We start from the raw sequence: 21,608 nt of genomic DNA, 5'->3' as shown, positions 1-21,608 counted from the left end.
CATATTCCAAATCAATTTTTTGATAATAAATATTCCAAATAAAATGTTTCTTATATTAATTTTATAAAAATATCCATTTATTTTTTTATTATAATAAAAATTTATATTCAATATAAATAATTAGTGCACCATTATAGATAATTAATGCATGGAAATAAATGCATTCATTCCATAACACAAGAAACTTAATTACTAGTAATATTTTGACATAAATACAAGCTTTGGTGAAGGAAAAGGGTAAATGAAGAGATTTCGTGACTATGACAGTTACATTAGTGACTTAGTATGACAGTGACAATAAATATTTTCTCAAAAACCAAACATTGCTTTATATTTTCCGGCCTGATTTTAAAACACCCTTACTACTGGGAACAATATCACATCAAACATATTTTGTCCAAAAAAAAAAAAAAATTATATATATATACACACGCACACGCACATTTTATGAATTAAAGAAAAGAAGAAGGCACTCCAAAAAAAAAAAAAAAAAAAAAATCAGGGGAAAAATAGGCAGATAATAGAGTAATCAACCCATCCATTCTATCTCTACTTTGATGTCCCAAAACCCTTTATTCCAATCACATAACCCCTCTAGAAATATCCTTTCATATCTACCATCTTATCTGATATGTCACTCCACATCAAATAAACATTTTACAATGGAATTATAATGCAATACTAACAAGTAACAACATCCTGACTCCTGAGTACCTCTGCACCACCACTACCAAAAATTTCCTTACACATGAATAAAGAAATGAAGCTGTACAAATAAGCTGTAGACTGCAACATGCAAGAATGCAAATATAAGGGATGAAGAAACAAATATTGTAGACATGTGTCTTATTGGAAAGAATGTGACCTAATTTGAAATGGTAATTGATAGAAATGTTCAACTGGCTGAAAAGTATGATTGTAGTAAGGAGGAATGGTATCATAAGGCTGCAGCTTGTCCATTTAAATGCAGAAAGGAAAAGCAATCTGATGATGTATTTGAATATGAGCTCTCAAGGTCGGGGCAAGGTTCTGGGAACACAGACTCCGTAAAGCCAAAGACATTGGAACATACCCAAGAAGTGGGAGATCCAGAATTAATAGATAAGGAGACATTGGATAGACAGAGAGAAGTAAAAGGAGATTCTTGTATTCCTGTGAAGTGTCCGGCAATTGTGATGTTTGTGCCAATCACATCCTGCAAGGTGATGTGGTCCAAACTTGGTAGAGCAGTAGGATCATACTTGTCATCTGGATGGGACCCACACTGGCCAGTGGCGGCCAATGCCAAGTAGATGTTTTCCATTTTAACATCTGATATAATGATCTTTTCAATGTATCCACCTCTTCCCTTTGTAGTTCTAAACTCAATGCCACTAAATGAATTGTATAGGTGGATATGCTCAACAAGCACATTTGTAATGCCACCCGACATCTCACTACCAAAAGCAAGAGAAGACCCTGAAGATGACTGCAGGTGGACCCTTCTGATGTGTACATCTGTGGTAGGTCTTCCATAAGAAATTCCATACTCATCCCAACCACTCTTGAGAGCAATGGCATCATATCCCATCTTAATGATGCAATCCTCTATGCACACATTATCAGAAGAATCTGAAAGAACAGATAATAATTATGTATGAACAAAATTCTTCTCATGTAATCATTTCAAAACACAAATGAGTATAACCCGAAATGCATATGAGAGAGAGAGAGTTGCAAGTCATCAAAAGGTGGTAGTAGATTTTGACTGGCAGGTACATCTAATTTGAGAATATATACTGTGAGTCTAGTACTAATACAACTATATAATGTTTTAACTTTTAACTATGGCTGAATGAAGTCTGCTCATTTCCATAGAATGAACTACTGCCACCCATCCAATGCTTGTTCAGATTTCAAAGCATTATCATACCAAAAAGATCTCAGAAAATTTACAAAATAGTGTTCAGATGTTGAAGAAAAATTTTAAATGTGGTTCTTTCTATTTGTTTCTATCTTTATTTAAAATTTGATCTTTTACTTTAAGACCACTTGAAATGCAGTCTTCTCCTGATTGTTGTTTGCCAAAGGGCTACAAGCAAGTGTTGTGGTTTGTGAAAACCGCTGGACTATAGTTCAAACAAGAACCAGTTACTTTCACTAATCACAATAAAATAACCACAATATCAAGTGTATGATTCTTTTGATAATATGCTTTATTAAGTATCTTAGAGTAAACAATTTCTATTACAACTTGGCATGTTCAACACAAGGCCCTGAAATTTTTGAAGCAACCTGGTCAGAAATTAAGATGAGATAATATCATATTTCTATTTTAGCAACATCAGAATCGCTCTGGGACTTTTTACACAACTATATTTAATAAAAAGCTCTAAGTAATTATTTTCTATAATCATACAAAATAGAGATGACCAGATGGGACAGATATAGATTTACGAAGAAGAGGCACTTGATGACCAAAAAGTGGGGACTAAACAGTAAACACTGACCTGGGACTATACCCACAGTGTGAGGGGATTCGGGAGGAGCAGAGACAGAGACATTCTGAACATGAACATTACTGCATTGAATCCAATAACATGAAAATTCAAATCCCTCCAACCATTAGGAAATTGAGTTAAATTTTCAATTTTAGGAACATACCTGCAATAGACTGGATGTATGTTATATGCAGGGGCGTTCAAGAAAGTAAGATTTGAAACTACTACATAATCAGACGCTACAAACTCCACCAGATGAGGGCGGCTATAGTTCAAAGAATGAGAACTGTACCAATCCCACCAAACTGAACCCTGGCCATCAATGGTTCCATTATCACCTAGTGCAATAAACAAGGGTTAAATATGTGACAAAGCCACGGGAAAAACATCTGTTAAAAATAACAACAGAATGTTAAGAGTTTCATATACCTGTAATCACCACATCATGCAACATATATCCATTTATCAAGCTTCGATATCTTCCTCCAGGAAGTTCAATCCCTCTACCATATGAGGGTAAAGGTTCAACAACTTCCCAATGAGATGAGTCCTTAACAATGAAAAGTGTGTGTGAAAACTGAAGGCTAACAAAAATCACTCACACCGTTTAAATTATTTCATGCAGTATGCCTTCACAATGGTGCAGAAACCAAAATAATAGGAAAACTTTGTCCATAAATAAAAAGAAAAACTGAGATACAATTCCTTAGGTGTTGTACCTTAGGTTCTTCAATTATATTCAACCATGTGGCTGCATTAGCTAATGAGTCACATGGTTGAATTTAATTATCACTGGGGCAAGATAACATCTTTTATGCTACATTGGTCAATACTCAATACAGCCATATTGTTGAAATTAAAAAACTTAAGGTACAAACAACACCTAAGTTTTGCACTAAATAAAAATTTGGAGAAAAAGCAAGGAGTAGAAGACTACCTGAGATCCAAGAATGACAGCACCTTTTTCCAAGAAGAGTGTAAGGTGGCTGGTAAGGTTGATGCTTCCTGTAAGCCACCTTCCCGGAGGCACATAAAGCTGAGCACCTCCCTTATCAGCAAAGGACTTGAGATAAAAAATGGCATTCTGGAAGGCAATGGTATTCAATGTTTTACCATCTCCCACAGCACCAAACTCGGATATGGACACACTATGGGGTCTTGGTTCCAATGTCAGCTTATAATCACACTGTCCAGCCTCTTCACCATTAATTTTGACAGCATTGCTCAATGTCAGTAGCAAGAGCAGCGCCACCTGCATGGTGGGAAAAAAAATGGAAAGCCACTGGTTTCAGAACATTTTCAACAAATACAAATTTCAAAAGGGAATCAGAAAATAAGAGTAACTAAAATGAAGAATTTCAAGACCAAAAGACTCATGCCATTAATGAATTTCAAAGAACATATAAATCTGCTATGTAAAAAAGTATCAATGCAAAATTCCAAAGTGAATTAAACATTTTCACAAACCTATATATAAAACAAACACTCACACGCACTCAGTATGTGCAACTAGAATATGTGCCCATTGTATTGTCATGATGGCATACAAATGTAATGTGCATTTCTAAACTGAAAAAAACTCATAAAGTGGACGACTTCGGAACAAGTTGATACTTTGAGAAATTCAATCAGCAGGCAAATGAGCAAATTTACACTTCGACTTGAAAAAAAACTAATATATAAGTCTGCAAGTCCATGACCAATTTGATTACATCATGTAATCAGTATATAAAATATAATCATTCTCAAAGATCAATATTAGAACAAAACCAAAGACATTAATCCGCATAGAAAGAATACAAAAGTGATTAGCACTAAATCCCACCACCTCTCTCAAAACCATTGATGATAGCAAATATCTTCAACACCGACCAACCAAAAAATAAACTTGAACAAAAAAAAAACAGCAATTAAAATCAAACACAAACAATCAAGTTCTGAAATTCTAGATTTGGAAAAAAGACAACAATTAAAAATAAAAAAAGGGGCAAAAATATGACAAAACCAGAAAAATAAAAAGAAAAAAGAAACGTACTTACTAGCATCTTCATGGGACAAAAGCCTCAGAAGCAGTGACCAAAGAGACAAGAACAGGTTCTGAAGTCCAAACAGCAACAAAGAACAAACTGCAGCAGAGAAACAGTAGAGAAACGAAGTAGAACAAGAAGAGGAAGCACCCACAAAAACAGGGGAGCTCTCTGTAAGTATAGGTGGGTGCTTATTATAAGCATTAATTATGTAAAAGACACTAAAAATCAATGCTTTATATATGGCAAGGAAAACAATAGTAGTAGATAAAAATGACAGCTTTCCATGCATACAAGCAAAAATCAAGCTCAGCAAAGTGCAAATGGAATATAATAATAATATTTATTGCCACTAATTGGTAATTACTCTCTGCTTCAATATGATTAATAACGTCTCTAGCCGACAATATTGTTTGAAACGGCCCTCAATTAGTGAGAGAGGAAAAAAAAAAAGAAAAAAAAAAAAAGAGGGACTCAAAATTCCAGTGACTGTGTTGGAAATTTGGAATAGTGTACTTGCTTTCTTACATATATGTTAAGAATTCACTAGTACAAGGACAAAAATGAGAGGAAGCATTTGATACACTCACCTCTAGTTGCACAAACTTTTGTACCCTACTTATAAACATTGCACTAAATCTTTTTTCCAAAATGATAAAAAAAAAAATAATAATAAATTAGGATAAATGGATGAAATGAACTGAAAATATTGTTAAATTGATAAGTAAAACTTAAAAGTTAACTTTATTAGCTTCACACCCTATAAAACTAATAAAAAATTTGATATAAGACAATTGTTTAAAGAAGCATTTTACGGTGTCCGTTACAAGAATTATAGAGTGTTGGTGACACTTGTCAAGCAGTGCTGGTTTGTGTTCTGTTTAGATGCATACCCATTTGGACGCGTAGCAGAATAGTGAGGTGGTATGAAAGAGTGTGTGAAACTGTAGGTGATGGGGAGGAAAGGGAATAAAAATAAGTGGAGTGCATGGGGTATTGAGACAGCATGTGGGATGACAGAACAGATGGGAGGGGGTGGGACCCACCTTCAATCATGGCAAATGTGCTAGCCTGGCGTCAATCACTTGACAGAACATAACACAACATATGAACATATGTATATGTATACACACAGCAAAAAATATATATATATATATATATATATATATATATTTATTTATTTTAAAATAGTCCAAGTACTGTGTGACAAGTCAATTTTTTTTTTTCTCAAAAAAAAAAAAAAGTTTTTAATTTTTTATTCTATGCATTGGACTTTTGAGGTTTATGTTGTACAATTTTTCTTTGCAGGGTTGGACCAATCAACGGCTAGATTCACTGAATAAAAGTGGGGAAAGCGTGAAAGACCCGTGATGAAATCTCAATTATACACTTTTATTTTTTTGGGAAGAAAGACTGTAATTTTATAAAGGAGAAGAAAGATTAAAAAATTTCTCTTCTCCATGTAATTACTGCTCATTTAATGCTGTTTCTGAGAATTTTAATCTTTCCACTTATAAGGTCTTCGAAGAAAAGGAAAATAATCTTCTACTTTATGCTTATATATTTAAATAATTAAAAGCTCGATTAGTGGGTGTTTTTGGAGCATTTGTTAATAAATTATTATATAAAAAGTTTAAAGTAAGACTTAAGTACGGTAATTAGATACTGTTCTTTAGGTTTCCTTTTAAGATTTTGTCATGTGAATTTTTTCTCATGGGTTAGAAGTGTATTTTTTTTAATTAAGTAGCTACATGTCTGAATCTTAAGAGAGAGACTTAAGAAACATCACCTAAAGTAATATACCTAAATTTTGTCCAATACCATCTTTATGGGAAATATATAAAAAATGTCCAAAAAAAAATTCGTTCCCCTAAAAAGTTTCTAAAATATTTTCTAAACTAATGTCATTAGAGCATTTTTTTAACTTTCTTTAAAAAAAAAAAAAGCATTTTTTTAACTTTTCTTAATAATTAATTTATTAAATTATGTTTTTTTTTTATAAATAAAATGTCTTGTTTTTAGGGGGGGTCAAGGTATTTTGTGCTAAGACTTGAGACTAAACGGTAGCAACTAATTTATTTTTTTGAAAAATTTTCTCTAAATTAAGTTTATAAGATCATTTATATGTATTAAATCACATATTGAATCACATGACCATTTAATAAGGCATGTGACTCTCAATTGGTGAAGTCTTTTTTTATAGGATTTGTGAAGTCTTTTGTAGTTGAATAAGGACCTAGGTTTGAATCCCACCTATATTAAAAATCAATTAGTATCTTTAATTTGATTATAAAAATGAAATAATTATAAAACAAACACCATAGATTGAAATCGATTGTATTTATTTAAAATAATGGAGGATTCATGTGACTAAAAGTCCACCTATTGAGCTGCCATGTAAAGTATATTTGGAGCAAAATTATGTCATTTTCTTTTTATGTAAATGAAAATTTTAATTAAGGTAAAATTTAAGTACAAAACATTTTAGGGTAAGTAACACCACATGCATGGCTTAAAATGGTATGCAATTAATAATAATATAAATAATTTGAGCTTATATACCATAGTTGCCTCAAGATCTGTTTTCTATAAAATAAAATAAAATATTTTTAATTCCTATACTTGAACTTTTTTTTTAAGAAACATCCTATATTTTGAACTTGAATGTCACAAATATTAATAACTTATTACAACCACACATAATATAAGAAGAAAAATATTAAGATTTAAGTGATAGCTTAACAGTAATAACATCATTTGTAATATCCTATGTTTGTGATTCGAACCTTATCTCCCCTATTTTACTATATTCTTATAAAAATAAATAAATAATATTTGAATATTAAGGTAAATTATTTTCATAAATGAAGGTTGTGAAGAAGAGTCTTGAATTTGCTTCTTGGAAATCTCTATACCACCTTTTTGTACTACCCCACCATAGATAAAATGTCATATGAAGCACCTTTTGGAAGCACACAGTTTTACCAAATTTTTATGAATTATTTGATTATATTTTAGTTCGCAGTGATTATAAAAATAAATAAATAAAAACAATTAAAAGCGTTGAAGTTTCTAGCTTTCCACATCTGAATTTTATATAACCCGTTCACTGATTCGCTCCCTTTTTCTGAATAACCAAAAGCTGAAAACAATGTTTGTACATGCATGGCAGAAAAGGCAGTACTTAAGACATTGGCTTGAATGTCATTGTCACCTCAGTGTGAATGGCTTAGCACATAATTAACCAGCCCCCAAACCAAACCTACCTTAAGAAGGATAATCTTGACTTGAGCTTTTGAATGCAACCGCAAATTATCAAACGTTCTATGGAAAAGCCATAGCAAAAGCTAGATGTAAACAATGTAAACATGAGCTGTCACATTATACTTTCCTTCGTGTAGTAGTCTAGTTTTATGACTTGACGTTTAAGTGATCCAACATTTAGGTCAAAATTAAGTTCATCATCAACACGTTCATCGATTCCAGTTAGCTAAATTAATGTATTAACTTAATGATAAAAAGTGAACATCAAATAACATACATTTCATAAGTTTCAAATCCTACCGTACATTTAAAAAAAATATATACCAACATGTATATCTCTATTACTGTCTCATTTTTGACATAGATGACTTTGAAAGGAATTAAACATGATACACTTTTAATCAAATTAGAGTACATAAACCATGCGTGTTTCCTATTTTCTTTTGCATAAAAATTAAGGATTTATACGAGGAATATAAATACGTACCATCTGCTTAGTCCAACACATAAACATACAATGTTGCAGATCTAAGAGTCTAGTAGATTATACTAACATGGTGTGGGAAAGATAAAGAGGGTCATTTCTACAGTCAAAGAATATATATATATATATATATACACGTCCTATATATATATAAGTTGCACCAAATACCTCGTATACCTACATAGCATTTGACTATTGACTTAAATAGGAATAGGCATGTGCAAGGCATTGGTGAAGCAAAAACCAAGAAATGAGCCCTGCAATCCAGCTTTTGTTTGTGTTATCGTTTTCCTTAGCCAAGACCACATGCTATCTCCTAATTGTTAGCCATTATCAAACTTTGAAGGACCCCACTAGCCAAACGTTTTCTAGTGAAGTTAAAGACCTACATCCCCAACATGTGGATACCTTCTGTTTTCTTAATAATCACAATTCATGGAACTGGAAAAGCAGTTTCGGGTGAAGATTGGAAGAATGGACATTGATAGGGAAAGAATATGTTCTACTTCACCCAAATAATTGGGTTTGGCATTACTTTAATTGATCACAAGGTACTATTCATTTTGCAATTTACTTTAATAAAACAGTGTACAGGACCACAGGTTAAAAGGTACTGGCTTTTACCAGCCCATGCTTCAGCTAAATAGAACATTGTTGTCCAACCTGAAACTGAACTCGTCCAAAATATTACCACATTTGGACTCTTGGATTGCATCTACGTTATGTATATGTTTTTTTCTTCTTGTCGAATTACTTTTCAACAAATCAAGAAAGAAAAAACACAAGATTTTTTCCCACTTTTTTTTCACTGATTTGTTGTGATTAGTACATAATAAAAATGATGTCAATGATAAACCAGATAAAAAAAAATGTTGTTAATCACAACAAGCCAGGTCAATGATTATAAGAAAAGACTAAGAAAAACGTTGCATAGTTAACTTTATTCGTTACATCCAGAAGTCATTTTCATTTTCGCTGCAAAACCATCATTATTACTATTTTTTTTTTTCCTGTATATGATGTTGGATATGAGGATAGTGAACAGTGAACAGTAAACTTGTGAACCCTCTTCACATGATAAGATCCATATAGGTGTAGCCATAGGTGTCAGCAAAAAGGACCATAAACTAGAAAGATACTATTTATGACATCTACAGTGGGGTTGTTTGGTGGAACTCTCAGACAACTTGTCCTTTTAACTGCATGCCTTTTACACCTTTTTCTCGGGCACACAAGGACATGCTATAATTACAACTCATATTGGATTCGAAGGAAAGTTGATGACAACTGCAGTAGATATTGTTCTTTAGAATATTAACCATTCTATACATGGAATAAATTTAGGTAGCTTTAACCACTCTAACCGAAAAGAAATGCTTTCAACAATCTTAACCGAAAAAATAAATGCTCTAACCTCTCACCAAACACAGTCCTTTTACCACACACAGTCCTTTTACAGCAAACTAGCTAGTAACTCCATTCTGGGTTCACTTAAGACTTGAATCCTAAATACCACTATCATTCCAACTTCGCTGCCCTCCAATCTTAACTTCTTTCACCAATCCTGAGATCATATTTTGTAACATTAAGTTATGGATGACAAATATGTGAGAGGTTATCAAAATGTAAACCCCATACTATGTAGGCTTCTTTTATAAGTAGGTTTTTTGGTCAAGGGAAGGAGAAAATTCGAACTAGTGACCTCCACCTAATAAGGCGTGATCTCCAGCCAAATGTGCCACCTCTTGAGGTTTGTTTAGACTCACATATGGGATCCTCAAGAATTTGGAAGAACCTTTTGGTTTCTGATATAAACAAAAAATTTCAGCCTATGAAATACCCTTCGCCCTCTGAATTTTGTAAGAGACCCTGGCTATCAATACTGGCGTCTATAAAAATTTAGCCCACTACTGAGAAAGATAGGAAGAAAGACTTATCTAAAAAAAAAAATTATTTGAAAAAGACATTTAAATTTCCTATCAATTAAATCTAACACAATCCAAGCCCTGACAACCTAGCATCCATGAATCTGAAGTACAATAAATCAGCCATTGTACATTGAGTATTAATTCCCTAAAGAGGTATAATATACTAAATGCAATTTGAGTGTTTAGGTATTCCGATCTCCCAAAGATACACAACCAACAAAAGCAAATTTCTAAATAAAATAGAAGAAGCAGAGAATTAACTAAACCTTTCAAGAAATTAATAAATGTCACTACTGTCAGAGAATAATATCTAATATTCACAAATTTAACTAGCTGTAATCCATTTTCCTATGCTCACGCATTTGGTGAGGCATCTATGAAAAGCCAAAGTACTAGTCATCTATTATACACGAATAAACTATCAATTAAGATTTTGTAATGCACATGTTTTTCATCTTTGAAGCTGCTCTGGAGCAGGATTGTTGGCGATGGAAGGTGAAGCTGTCCTGCCATTCTGCATTCCATTATCAACAGGCACTGCGACTCCCCACTTCCCCTCTGATTCTGAGGGCTCTATAACTTTAACAGATCCATCTGTCATCCCAACAGCCAATTGATTTGGCTCCTGTGGGTGTGCAGTAACAACTAGCGGGAATAGAGTTTGGCTGTTACAGAGTTTTTTTTTTTAAAAAAAAACCATTAGGATTAAACACCAATATTGATTTCAAACTATGAATTGTTAAGTTCAGATATGAGAATACTATTCACCGTCGCCAACAGCCGACGTTTTTTTTTTTCACAAACACACATTTTGCATGAGCAGAGACATTTAAATGTATAATAATACCTGTTGGACGATGCCTGGGATAGGTATGCGGATGGGGCAATACGACATCTTAATCTCAGATTATCAGCATCAAATACTCCAATGTTACCATCAGCAAAAGAAGCATAAACTAGTTGGCTGTTGCAGGAATATGTGGCACACGATATGGGTGCAGATAATACATCTTGTGGTACCCACTGCAGTAAAAAAATCATTTTAGTGAGTTCATTGCCCAATCACCCATAAAAATAGATTGTTATTCTAAATGACAGCTTTTACCTGCCGAATTCGTTCCATTTTGGAAGCATCATAGACTGCTAGCTGAGTCTCATGGCACACCAACATGCGGACTTGATCAGAGTGGAACTGCACACGAGTGTCACCAACAGGCACCCTTCCAGCAGGTAGTTGAATTGTAATTGATTTCCTCTTCTCCCAAGATTCAAAGTTCCAAAAGCAAATCTGAAAAAAATAATTCATTGAAATAGTTCCAACAATAAAAGGGGTGGAACATATCAAAAGGCATAAGAACCACTGGTGAAATTTATTTTCATACCAGCAAGATCTTTAGAAAAGAAATAAGAAAAAAAATATTCTATAAAGGTTGTGTTTGGATTGTGTCTACACCACAGCATTTTGCGTTTTGCGATTTCTTTTTCTTTTTTTTACCAGCACCTCTTGCACTGTTCATGGGACATGAACAGTGCATTAAGACAAATGCACAGTATTTTCAGCGTGAACAGTAACAGAGAAATTATTTTTTTCATCAAAAGTTTTCAGTTTTCAGTTTTCAGTTTTCAACAAAATAAGCGATACCCAAACACATCCAAAGACTTGCACTGAGATAAGCGCATGGAGATGCAAGAAATGTTTGAACAGTCTAAATCTTAGATGTCTCAGAGAATGTATTGATAATCAGATTAGTCTAAGAATATCAAGATATATCCAGGACAAAAGAAAGTTAGAAGAAAAAAAGAACCATGTCTCTAAGCACAAACAGACATTTATTGATCTACACAGCTTGGTCTTATTGTTTCAAGACACATCAGACCTCACCCCCATTTGCAAGCAACAAAAATCATAAACAACAAAAGTAAAATTGATAAAGACGGAATAAAACAGAAGAATCACAGTGCAACATACCTGGGCATCAGCACCTGTTGAAACCAGGACATTAAGGTTGGAGGAAAAAGCTAAACCAGTAATACGCTTCTGGTGACCTTTCAATTTTGTTTTGACCTAACAGGAAGAGCAGTCAACTTGTAACTGATGATCAACACAGCAATTCAGATCCACGACATGAGACATAAGATGATGCTTAAATTAATTACCTCATCCACCCTAACATTGTAAATGTGAATGGTCGAGTCTTCCATACCAATAGCTAAGATGTTATTATCTTGAGGATGAAAAGCAAGGAAGGTTGAGGCTGGTGGAGGTGCCATAAAAGTAGTCATTACCTGCAAATCAACATAATTTCAAGTTCCAACCCAAATAAATACTGAGTTAATGCTAACAAAATCCACAACACCTACAGATCGCACAAAAGATCACAGTATTACATGCATAATTGTGTCATATTACAATTAATTTACCTTAAAAGTCATCATATTAAACAGTGAAACTTTTCCCCCACAGGCAGACATTACATAGGAATCATTCTTTGAGAGTGCTATGCACGGAACTGCCTCTTCATAATTCTCTGGGACATCATTAGTCATAACAAGACCGGTGTTTGGTAGCCAATGTTGTGGAACAATGCTGGCAGTGGCCTACAAATCCAAAGAGTCAGAAAGATTTTCATGGTAATTTGCCATAAGTATACTGCATAAATTATGCAAATATAATCATATAATACATATATAAATGTACAGTGTTCCTTTCACAGCTTAACAGGAAAATATATGCAATCATGCATCATTTACATTTACATCTATGTTTAGATATTTGTAAGCATATGTCCATCACCTTTCCACTTGGGTTTTGTTCATTACGGCTCCACTTCCATAGCTTCTGGACTCCATTAAAACCAAGTGCAAGAATGCCAAAACCAGAATTTGTATAAAGAAGTCGAGCAACCTAAAAACAAATGAGGCCTTTTTTAAATTACAAACTTCATAGCATGAGATCTATTATATCAAGATATGAAATTAAAATCAATATAAAAGTTAGAAATAAAAGAATAACTAACCTTGTTATCAGGATCTGTACTATCTGGCATGGTAACTGCTCGACACTGAACAGGTTCAACAATTTCAACAAGCTCCCAAGCTTTGGTTTTATCAGATACATCATCTAAACTTTTTTGCCTTTCTACGCTTCTACTGATCGGATCTACTCCATTCTACAACAAACAATGATCAGATTTAATGCAAATACAACAAAATTATTCAAAATCCTAGAAGACAACTTAATTAAAATGGCAACTTTCAGCTATGGCTATCACATCACTTCACTAAAAGGCAATGGCTGTAGATTTGGTCTTTGGACCAAATGGCATCTCCTCCCCTGTAAAAAATACTACATTGAATATTTTGAGCTCATTCCAGCCAATCAATAGTCATTCAGTCATTGTTATCATTAATTAATATTTCAGAAGAGAATCCCAATCATTGACGTAAGTCATTAATATAGCATACAAGGATGGGAGAAGGCCTGGGAGGAGAGCTTCTGTCTACGCATTCCACTTTAGTAATGACCGGATTGATGTTTCCAACCATTGCAGAACTAAATACCTGATCCATGAACATACAACAAACCAAGTTCTGACCAAATATACATCAAAGCAATTTTATTTCTTTGGGGGGGGTGGAAGATAATGACCTTCATCTCAGTAGGTGCTCTGGATGCTTCATAAGATCGAGCTTCAATTGCTCTCAAGGTTCTGATACCATCTGCATTTGCAAGAATCTTGAACCCATTGTCTGCCGTAGTAACAACAAGCAGATTTCCCTCCTTATTGAATTTCAAGCAAGGAAGACCCTGCATGTATCCCAACAACAATGTCAAAGAGTGGACTTCAAACTAAATGTATCTTCAAATGGAAACTATCTACAAAACTCACAGGAAGCCCGCCATCAGCATCTATACTAGTGATAACATTATTACTGTCCATATCCCAAAACTTTATCTGGTTATCTTCACCAGCAGCCAAAAAGTGATTTCGTGTTGTGTCAAATTGCACAACACCAGCAGACTTCTTTCTAAACCCAGTATATGTCCTCTTTATTGCTCCTTCACTCTCATTCCATTCAACTAGGAAAGAGTCCCCATCTTTACTCGTCCCACAAGAGAACAATCTGAGATTTGAGAGAGGATAGATATAATTCATATACCAGTTAAAATAAACACACAAATAAAACAGGATAACTTACTAATGTTGCTCTTTATTTACTTACCTGCTTCCATCAGCACTGTAGAGCATTCTGGTGCACCACCGTCCGGGAGCATCATAGTCAACTCTTGAGCCCACATTGTCGTACAACCAAGCCTTAATTTTCCCATCAACAGCTGTTGAAAATATAAACTGCAAAGATTTGGATAGAGACAATGACATGAGAAGGGCGCATCAAACTTCAAATTTGAGCAGAAAATTATTTTCTTAGTCTTGCTTTAAGTTCTATTAATAATATAGACAGAATTCAAGACACGGATCAAAATCAAAATTACAACACTTTTATTCCATTATCTTTCATGCTGTACCCCGGAGTTCACTTTAGGTTGTTGTAACAAAGTTGGCTTCTGAAATTATGGACTCTAAAGCAATATCAACGCACCACCAGTATTTCCTCAACCAATCACTAGTATTGCAGTAAAATTTATTATTAAATAGAAGAAAAAATTAAGCTCATCCCTTAAAAATGCTCTCTTATTCTTTGCACGATATAGTAATTTCTATCCAAACATTGACAGATGATGTGTCTTACCTGAATATTTTCCTTGTGGTGAGGACAAATAGAATAAACAGGTGCTTCATGACCTTCAAAGCAAAAAAGAATTCTTCCAGCCAAATCCCATACCTGTTAAATTTCTTACAATTTCAGAAAAAAGGAAAAACTCATCAAGATTAACAAAAAGAAATTCACTAACTGTTTTTTCTTGCCTTACCTTGACTAACTTATCATTTCCACAGGTTACAACACATAATTGCTTATTTGGGTGTGAGAATGCTAAATCATTTACACTACCAGAATGAGCATCAATCTGCAAGAAAGCAGAGTGCAAACATCAGTCTGCCATTGCAAATAATGTAGTTAGATAAATATCAAAAAACGAATTGAAACATGCCTCCAAATGCTGGCGTAGATCATTAGGCCCCTGGTAAGCAAACAAATGTACCAAATGTTTTGTAAATGCAACCCCTGCAACAACAATAGAAGCACTTTAGAGAAGCACAAATATGCACCCAATTGATGCAATATTTATCACTGCACATACCAATCAAATTTCCATCGGGACTCCATGAAACACGGCTGACAGATATTGATGAATCTCTGACAAAGGCAGCCTGTAAGGAAATCTCAATTACAAACATCCATCATGTAATTGATTCAAATTCCTTGGGTAAAATTTAAGAATTGACAAGCAGAAACATCAAATGAAACAAATGATCTAAACAACCTCCTCAAGTTTGGAACAACATTCATTGAGTAATATTTATATAGTAGTACTAGTGGTAGTGTCAGAACTAGTGGTTGCCAAGAGAGAAAGGCTACTCAAGAAGAATAAGAAGAATAAAAAATCCACATAACCTGTATGAACAGATCATGAGAGGAAAGGATTCAGGTAATTTCAACCTGAAAGGTCTAAAACAGGCTTCGTTCATTCCAGATACCTTCCAAAAATAATAATACATACCCTATGACACAGCCAAACTAATGTTGTAAGTTCCCAAAAAACCCAAAAAAGTTCTCAATGGACAAAGATTGGGAGAGAAGGGGAAACAAGTTGTATATGGTGGAAAACTAAGGGAAAAATGGCACTTAAATCATCTCGATTTCTCTTAGTTGATTAAGCAGTAGATGAGGCGATGGCTAAAATAGTTGTGATTGCCCCTCCCCTCTTTCAAATATATATATATAAGAAAAATGGGGGCCAAAGTTCAAGCCTCATTGAGCACCTATTTTGAGAAAAATTAGACTTAAGTCGACTACCCAATAATTTTTATATATAGTTTGAATTCAAAATAGCAGCAGAGATAATAGTGAAGGCTTGAAGCAGCAGCAGCAATGGTCATACTGAGGCTCAGAATACTTGCAACAGAAGCAACAGTAACAACATAACTAGCACCAGAAAATGTACTAGTGGTATTTTTAAGCATGCATTTAAAAATAATATTAGCCAAAAATTAAGATAAATTTATCCTAGTCATGGTGGAAAAAGTATTAGCCTGTTATAATATATATAGTCTGGCCTTCCTTAAGATCAGAACTTGAAAAAGATTATATAAAAAAAAGGTGATGTTTAGGCACTCACAAACCACGTGCTAAATAAAGGAAATCAAGAATCAGAGTTTAAACTTATTGATTCAAGGATGAGATATAGACCTGACAATGCGGAGAACAAGCATTGTAATCACATATCTTGAATGCCTTTGATACCAGTTTTTCTCGCAGTCCAACATCCCATAGCGCAATTTCACCATTGCTGCAACCAACTACTCAAAACATATCTACAAGTCAGATAGGGGATTGAACCTACATCAAAACTAAATGATACAAACAGGACTCCAAATTTATATTAACTTGACAAACAAATTTTCTGTACTGCTAACATTTATGTTTTTGATAAATGGTGGTTAACATTTATCTTACCAGCAAGTAACGTCTGATGAGAAGGGTGAAAATCCATGCTTGTCACAGACGACCCCTGATGGATGGTGCAAGCAACGGTTCTTGGTAGGTCATCAAGTGACCAGGAAACATGTTGGGGAGGAGCAGGATACGTGACCTGAATGCACAAATTAAAGACCTTGTCATTAGACATAATGAGAATATTTAGAAACACAACCGCAAAACCCATAAAAGAATCCAGAACTGCATATAAACAAATTCAAGCCACTTATCACAATACATCATCAACAGATTGTGCAGTCCGCAGGCGTTTGATTAGTTGTTCATGATCAGAGTTTTGATAATCTATCATTCCAAGAGGAGTTGAAGATGGTCTTGGATGCTTCAAAACGGAAACTGTTAAGAGGAAAAAAAAAGAGGTGAGAAATTCCAATGAAGAAATGCAAAGAACTAGAACTAGGTTCTGTTGTCTGATCATCCAAAAAAAGATGCCCAGTCATTTCAACAGCTGCAGCTCTGTTTGTATCAAGTGCTGGACAAAAATAAAGATGACCAAGAACCCAAATAGCCAATCCACCCCAACTCAAAAGGCAGAGGAGTTGGAGGGAGATCCAAATAAGTAGAAACTTCATCAAAAATTGACATCGTGTCCCAAATTTTAAATGGAGACAAGTATTATTAAGAATTAGATGAATCTTGGTGAACCAGTGTCATAATTATCAGCATATTTGCAAGTGCTACAGTAGTAGCTCCAATGATAGTTAAGACCTAACCTTGATTGGATGGAACAGATAATGATGAAGCAGCAACATTAGCAGATTGAACAGATGAGGGGGGATTGGCATTTGCCATCCATCCTGCTAAAGCACTAGCATTGGCAGACGCTGCAGCTGGTGGAAAAGCCTACACATATATAACAAGACAAAAGGCATCCTATGGTTGGAACCAGATTACAGAAGTCATTAAAATTGATAATTTAAAACCATTTGGAAAGCTATGATCATATTCGTACCCCATGTACTCCAAGAGGAACATAAGTTGAAGGCTTTGCAATGGCTGCAACTGGAAGAGTAACTGGAGTAGGTGCACGGGCCCCATTCTGTGGAGAACATGCGTGGTCCGTGAACAAGGTCTTGATGTCAGGATTTGGCCTTGGGTTCTTGCACAGCTGATGCTGCCAGTTTAAGCTGCATAAACCATAACTGAACACTTCAGGACCCAAAAATACATTAATCAGACTCAACGCTGCAAAACACTACTATTATACACAAACATGTATAAATACATACATAGATACGTGTGTAGACAGATAGATAGACGTACACCAATTTATTCGCCCATCTCTCTCTCTCTCTCTCTCTCTCTCTAGATAGATAGATAAAATTCATTATTGTGGGCATAGAAAAAGTAAAATCACCTTTGATTGATTAGAGTACGCAAGCGGGATGCCTTCAAAGTAGGGAAAACGAGCTTCTCTCGAAACAGAGGATTTGATTCTATAAGTTTTTTAAGCTCTACCAACATTATGCTTCGAGCCGACTTAGTATCACCATACTTGGATAACTGCTCATTTTCCCTGCATTAACCAAAACCCCGATTAAGACACTTCTCAATTTCCTTTCTTTCTTTTTTTTCCCCCTTAATTAAAAACCATGAAATCTACCCTTTGTAATACAAGATCTAAAATTATTCAAATACCTGAAGTTCTCAAGAGTCAAAAGCTGAGTGATTTCTTTGTACAGTTCTTCATTAAATGTAGAAAAAACTTTCAAATCCTTCACCAATATCTCTACAGCCTTCGCTCTGTCATTCCTGAACACATTCTTATAATTTAATTCTCAATACAAACAAACAAACAAACAAAAAAAGCCCAAAAAAATACATAGCACAACATAATATAATAAACAATTAAACATAAACAAACGTACACACATACAAAAAAAAAAAAAAAAGAAAGTAAAGTACCTGTCAAGAGCTTCAAGATACTTTTGCTTTCTAATCTCGAAGAAAATCTTCATGGAGTATCGATTATCATCGACTTTGGTAAATCCAGAGAGGTACTTCTCCACCTCATCCCACTCACCAGCCAAAGCTTTCTCTTCAAAGTACTTCATGTTGAATAAGAACCCCGACTCCTGCTCCAGCCTACTCACAACAACAACATCAACAACAAACGACATGCCGTTTTCAAAACCCACATCAAAAAAAACAAAAACACATAAAACCCAGAAACCAAAAAAAACCAAAAAACCAAAAAATTTAACAAAACAAAAACGAACACAAAAAAGTAGCTTACTTGTGAACAGTCTCCTTGAATTTCTCTTCCTCGAGAAACTGAAGAATCAGAAACACCAATTCTCTGCTTAAAGATGTCATCTCTGATGCGAAAAAAAAAAAAAGATTCAAGATTTGAGTGCTAGGGTTTGTGAATTTGAGAGAGAAGAAAAAAAAAAACGACGGCGTTTTTTTTTTAGGGGTTTTTAATTTACGTTGGAAAAACGGTCGTACTTGTTGAGACTGGTTTCTAGGGTTTGTGTTTTTTCCATACTACTTTTGATTGTGTGTCGTTTCAACGAGAACAGTGTGTGTGTGTGTGTGTGTTTGTTTTTGTGAGTTTAAGAATGAAAAAGCTGCTTAGCGAAAATTTAAGATTTGTATTTATAGACAGAGAAACAGAAAGAGATACGACTTGTTCTTTCTTTTCTTTTCTTTTCTCAGTTTTCTCTCTCTATCTCTATTACACTTTATTCGATGCATTTTTTTTTGCAGGGTTTCAGTTTTTATTACACACCGACTTATCAGTGATACGTACGTCTGGTTATTTTCTATACGAGGTGATATGTTCACGTGCTTATCGATTCTTTTTAAAGTGCATTAAAGAATGGTAGTTGGGGTTTTGATTCAGTGATTCTCGGTAATCGGTTCCAACAACAACAAAAAAAACTTAAAACTAGGAGCAGTTATTTATTGTATCGCTTTTTTGTCATAAAATAAGCCGCAAAAGGTTTTTTTTTTTTTTTTTAAGTTAAGCTCTATGTTTTAGGGGTAATTATAGTAAGTACCACTTTTACCACAATTATTTTATATGTCAAACTATAATTGGTTATTTGTCATCTACACTTTTTTATTACTGTCTATGTGAGAGATTATAAGTAGTAGCTAAAGTTGTGGCATTTTATGTGGTCTTAGAATTTTTGATATTTTAGTAAGGGAGTAATGTTAGAGATCGATATAGACTTTTTTACAAAAAAAAAATTACAAACTTATTAATGTAATGAGTGGTTATTAGTAAATGAAAAAATGATATTAATGGCGAGCCTATATGAAAACTAATAAAAAGTCATATTAACAATTTGTAAAAAATGTTAAAAATAGTTCGTGATTATAACATTACTTTTTAACAAGGAACACGCTCCTTATTAAGGGCTAATAGTTAAGCCACCACAAGCAGCAATCAATCAAACCAAACGAAAGTTAGAAGAAGGAATTTTCAAGCTTAGAGTACTTGCATCAATGCTTTTATAATAGAAGAATAACCACATTTTAGCTAACAAATGTCAAAATAACTATAACAACTATTATTTTTACCCATATATGGACTAATTAATATAGATGAGTTTTGGCATTGATGGGCTAAAATATGATACTTTTTTCTACTACACTATGAATAAAACTTTATTACTAAGTTCAATAAATTTAAAATAAGTTACAATCGCAAAGAGATACGACAAAAACATGCCTTTTGGGACCCTAACAAAATGATATGCAAAGTTATACCCCATCATTTCGAGGTGGGGTGGGGTGGGGGGATCTAAACAAAATTGGTAAATTACATTTAAAGCCTTGTACACTATAGGTAGTTGCAAATTAAATTACATAGTTTCAAAATTTTCAAATTAATTTCAATTATTAAGGCTATTACGAAATAAACCCTATAATTTCATTAATTTCAAAGTGAACTAGTATTTTTTAAAATTGTACCAATATAGGCCCTGAAATCAAAACCAAAATGCTTAGGGTTTAAATTATTACAATGTTAAAAGTCCATGATTCAATTTTAAATTGGTAAACCTATAAAGTTTAACTTGTAACAATTTAAAAAAAAATATACAATATAGTGTTATGATCTTAGTGTCCTCATGGATTAAGTCTAAGCTTAACCATGTATTTATAAATTCTTGGATACCCTTCCTTTGCAAGCTCATTTGCAAGGGTAAGTTCTATCCATGAGTTTCTAACAGACATAAATTCTACTCTAGCTTAAACTAAGTGTATATGTGTGTGTAACTCTTTCTTGGAACTTAAACATCGACCCTTACCCCTCTCTACACACAAGAACTTTGTACTTATGGAATAACCATCACGCTAAAGGTACATGGTGGTACTTGTAACAATTTTAAGCTTTTAGGTTTAATAAAACTTTTGAAACTATAGCTTACGTGGTGGTAGTTGTAACAATTTTAAACTTTTAGGTTTAATAAAACTTTTGAAACTATAGCTTATTTTAAAACCATCTATGTAATAAAGGGTTTAAAATGTGTGTGTAACCCACTAACTAATATTGTATGAAGTTTATGTATGTGTGTCATCCATTGTTCAATATGTTACCAATGACATTATAACATGAGTCCTCACTTAAAGCAAAAATAATGGTGACAAAAATTTCCGGTATTGTCTTGTTTTGCCTCGAATGAGTTTTCCCAATCCCAAAGAGGTGATGGGTGAGGATGAGTTTTGCGCATCTAGCACTGCATAAAGTTATTTTATTTTATTTATATGTAAAATAAATAATTTAAAATTTAATACA

General features: G+C 33.8%; 2 protein-coding genes across 4 annotated transcripts; both read right to left on the bottom strand.

Moving 5' to 3' along the window:
* Window positions 1-521: 521 nt before the first annotated feature.
* LOC142623166 (putative polygalacturonase) lies at window positions 522-4,720 on the bottom strand. Of its 2 annotated transcripts, none has more exons than XM_075796568.1 (6): window positions 4,520-4,720; window positions 3,418-3,732; window positions 2,910-2,983; window positions 2,644-2,818; window positions 2,490-2,560; window positions 522-1,611 (listed from the first exon to the last, which is right to left on the bottom strand). In XM_075796568.1, the coding sequence occupies exons 2-6, from the start codon at window positions 3,561-3,563 to the stop codon at window positions 938-940; spliced, it is 1,140 nt and encodes a 379-aa protein (XP_075652683.1). In that variant the 5' UTR covers window positions 3,564-3,732; window positions 4,520-4,720; the 3' UTR covers window positions 522-937. The 2 variants fall into 2 exon arrangements, with proteins under 2 accessions (XP_075652683.1, XP_075652682.1); XM_075796567.1 differs by having other exon boundaries at window positions 2,910-3,030; window positions 4,520-4,716.
* Window positions 4,721-10,439: 5,719 nt separating this feature from the next.
* Window positions 10,440-19,537, bottom strand: LOC142624490 (topless-related protein 2). 2 transcript variants are annotated; one of them, XM_075798065.1, is made up of 25 exons: window positions 19,098-19,537; window positions 18,767-18,946; window positions 18,500-18,613; window positions 18,219-18,377; window positions 17,814-17,988; window positions 17,575-17,704; window positions 17,082-17,197; window positions 16,823-16,958; window positions 16,556-16,665; window positions 15,447-15,516; window positions 15,297-15,370; window positions 15,117-15,212; window positions 14,936-15,028; window positions 14,408-14,535; window positions 14,074-14,308; window positions 13,833-13,991; window positions 13,649-13,744; window positions 13,201-13,353; window positions 12,978-13,088; window positions 12,605-12,781; window positions 12,341-12,469; window positions 12,153-12,248; window positions 11,289-11,471; window positions 11,031-11,206; window positions 10,440-10,848 (listed from the first exon to the last, which is right to left on the bottom strand). In XM_075798065.1, the coding sequence occupies exons 1-25, from the start codon at window positions 19,175-19,177 to the stop codon at window positions 10,635-10,637; spliced, it is 3,390 nt and encodes a 1,129-aa protein (XP_075654180.1). In that variant the 5' UTR covers window positions 19,178-19,537; the 3' UTR covers window positions 10,440-10,634. The 2 variants fall into 2 exon arrangements, with proteins under 2 accessions (XP_075654180.1, XP_075654181.1); XM_075798066.1 differs by lacking the exon at window positions 13,649-13,744 and having other exon boundaries at window positions 19,098-19,536.
* Between the last annotated feature and the right edge of the window lie 2,071 nt (window positions 19,538-21,608).

This window comes from Castanea sativa, chromosome 2, assembly GCF_040712315.1.
Source record: "Castanea sativa cultivar Marrone di Chiusa Pesio chromosome 2, ASM4071231v1".
NCBI lineage: Eukaryota > Viridiplantae > Streptophyta > Magnoliopsida > Fagales > Fagaceae > Castanea > Castanea sativa.
Note: the sequence above shows the minus strand (reverse complement) of the source record. Positions and strands in the feature narration are given on the sequence as shown.

What these genes read in the sequence shown, in the direction of transcription:
- LOC142623166 (XM_075796567.1), bottom strand. An exon ending in GCATGATGTGGTGATTACAG is followed by an intron (nt 2,819 to 2,909) that starts GTATATGAAACT and finishes TTATTGCACTAG; the next exon opens with GTGATAATGGAACCATTGAT. An exon ending in ATACATCCAGTCTATTGCAG is followed by an intron (nt 2,561 to 2,643) that starts GTATGTTCCTAA and finishes GATTCAATGCAG; the next exon opens with TAATGTTCATGTTCAGAATG.
- LOC142624490 (XM_075798065.1), bottom strand. Translation starts at nt 19,177, where the DNA reads ATGACATCTTTAAGCAGAGAATTGGTGTTTCTGATTCTTCAGTTTCTC. An exon ending in ACCACAAGGAAAATATTCAG is followed by an intron (nt 14,536 to 14,935) that starts GTAAGACACATC and finishes AAATCTTTGCAG; the next exon opens with TTTATATTTTCAACAGCTGT. An exon ending in AAATGGAACGAATTCGGCAG is followed by an intron (nt 11,207 to 11,288) that starts GTAAAAGCTGTC and finishes TTTTTACTGCAG; the next exon opens with TGGGTACCACAAGATGTATT.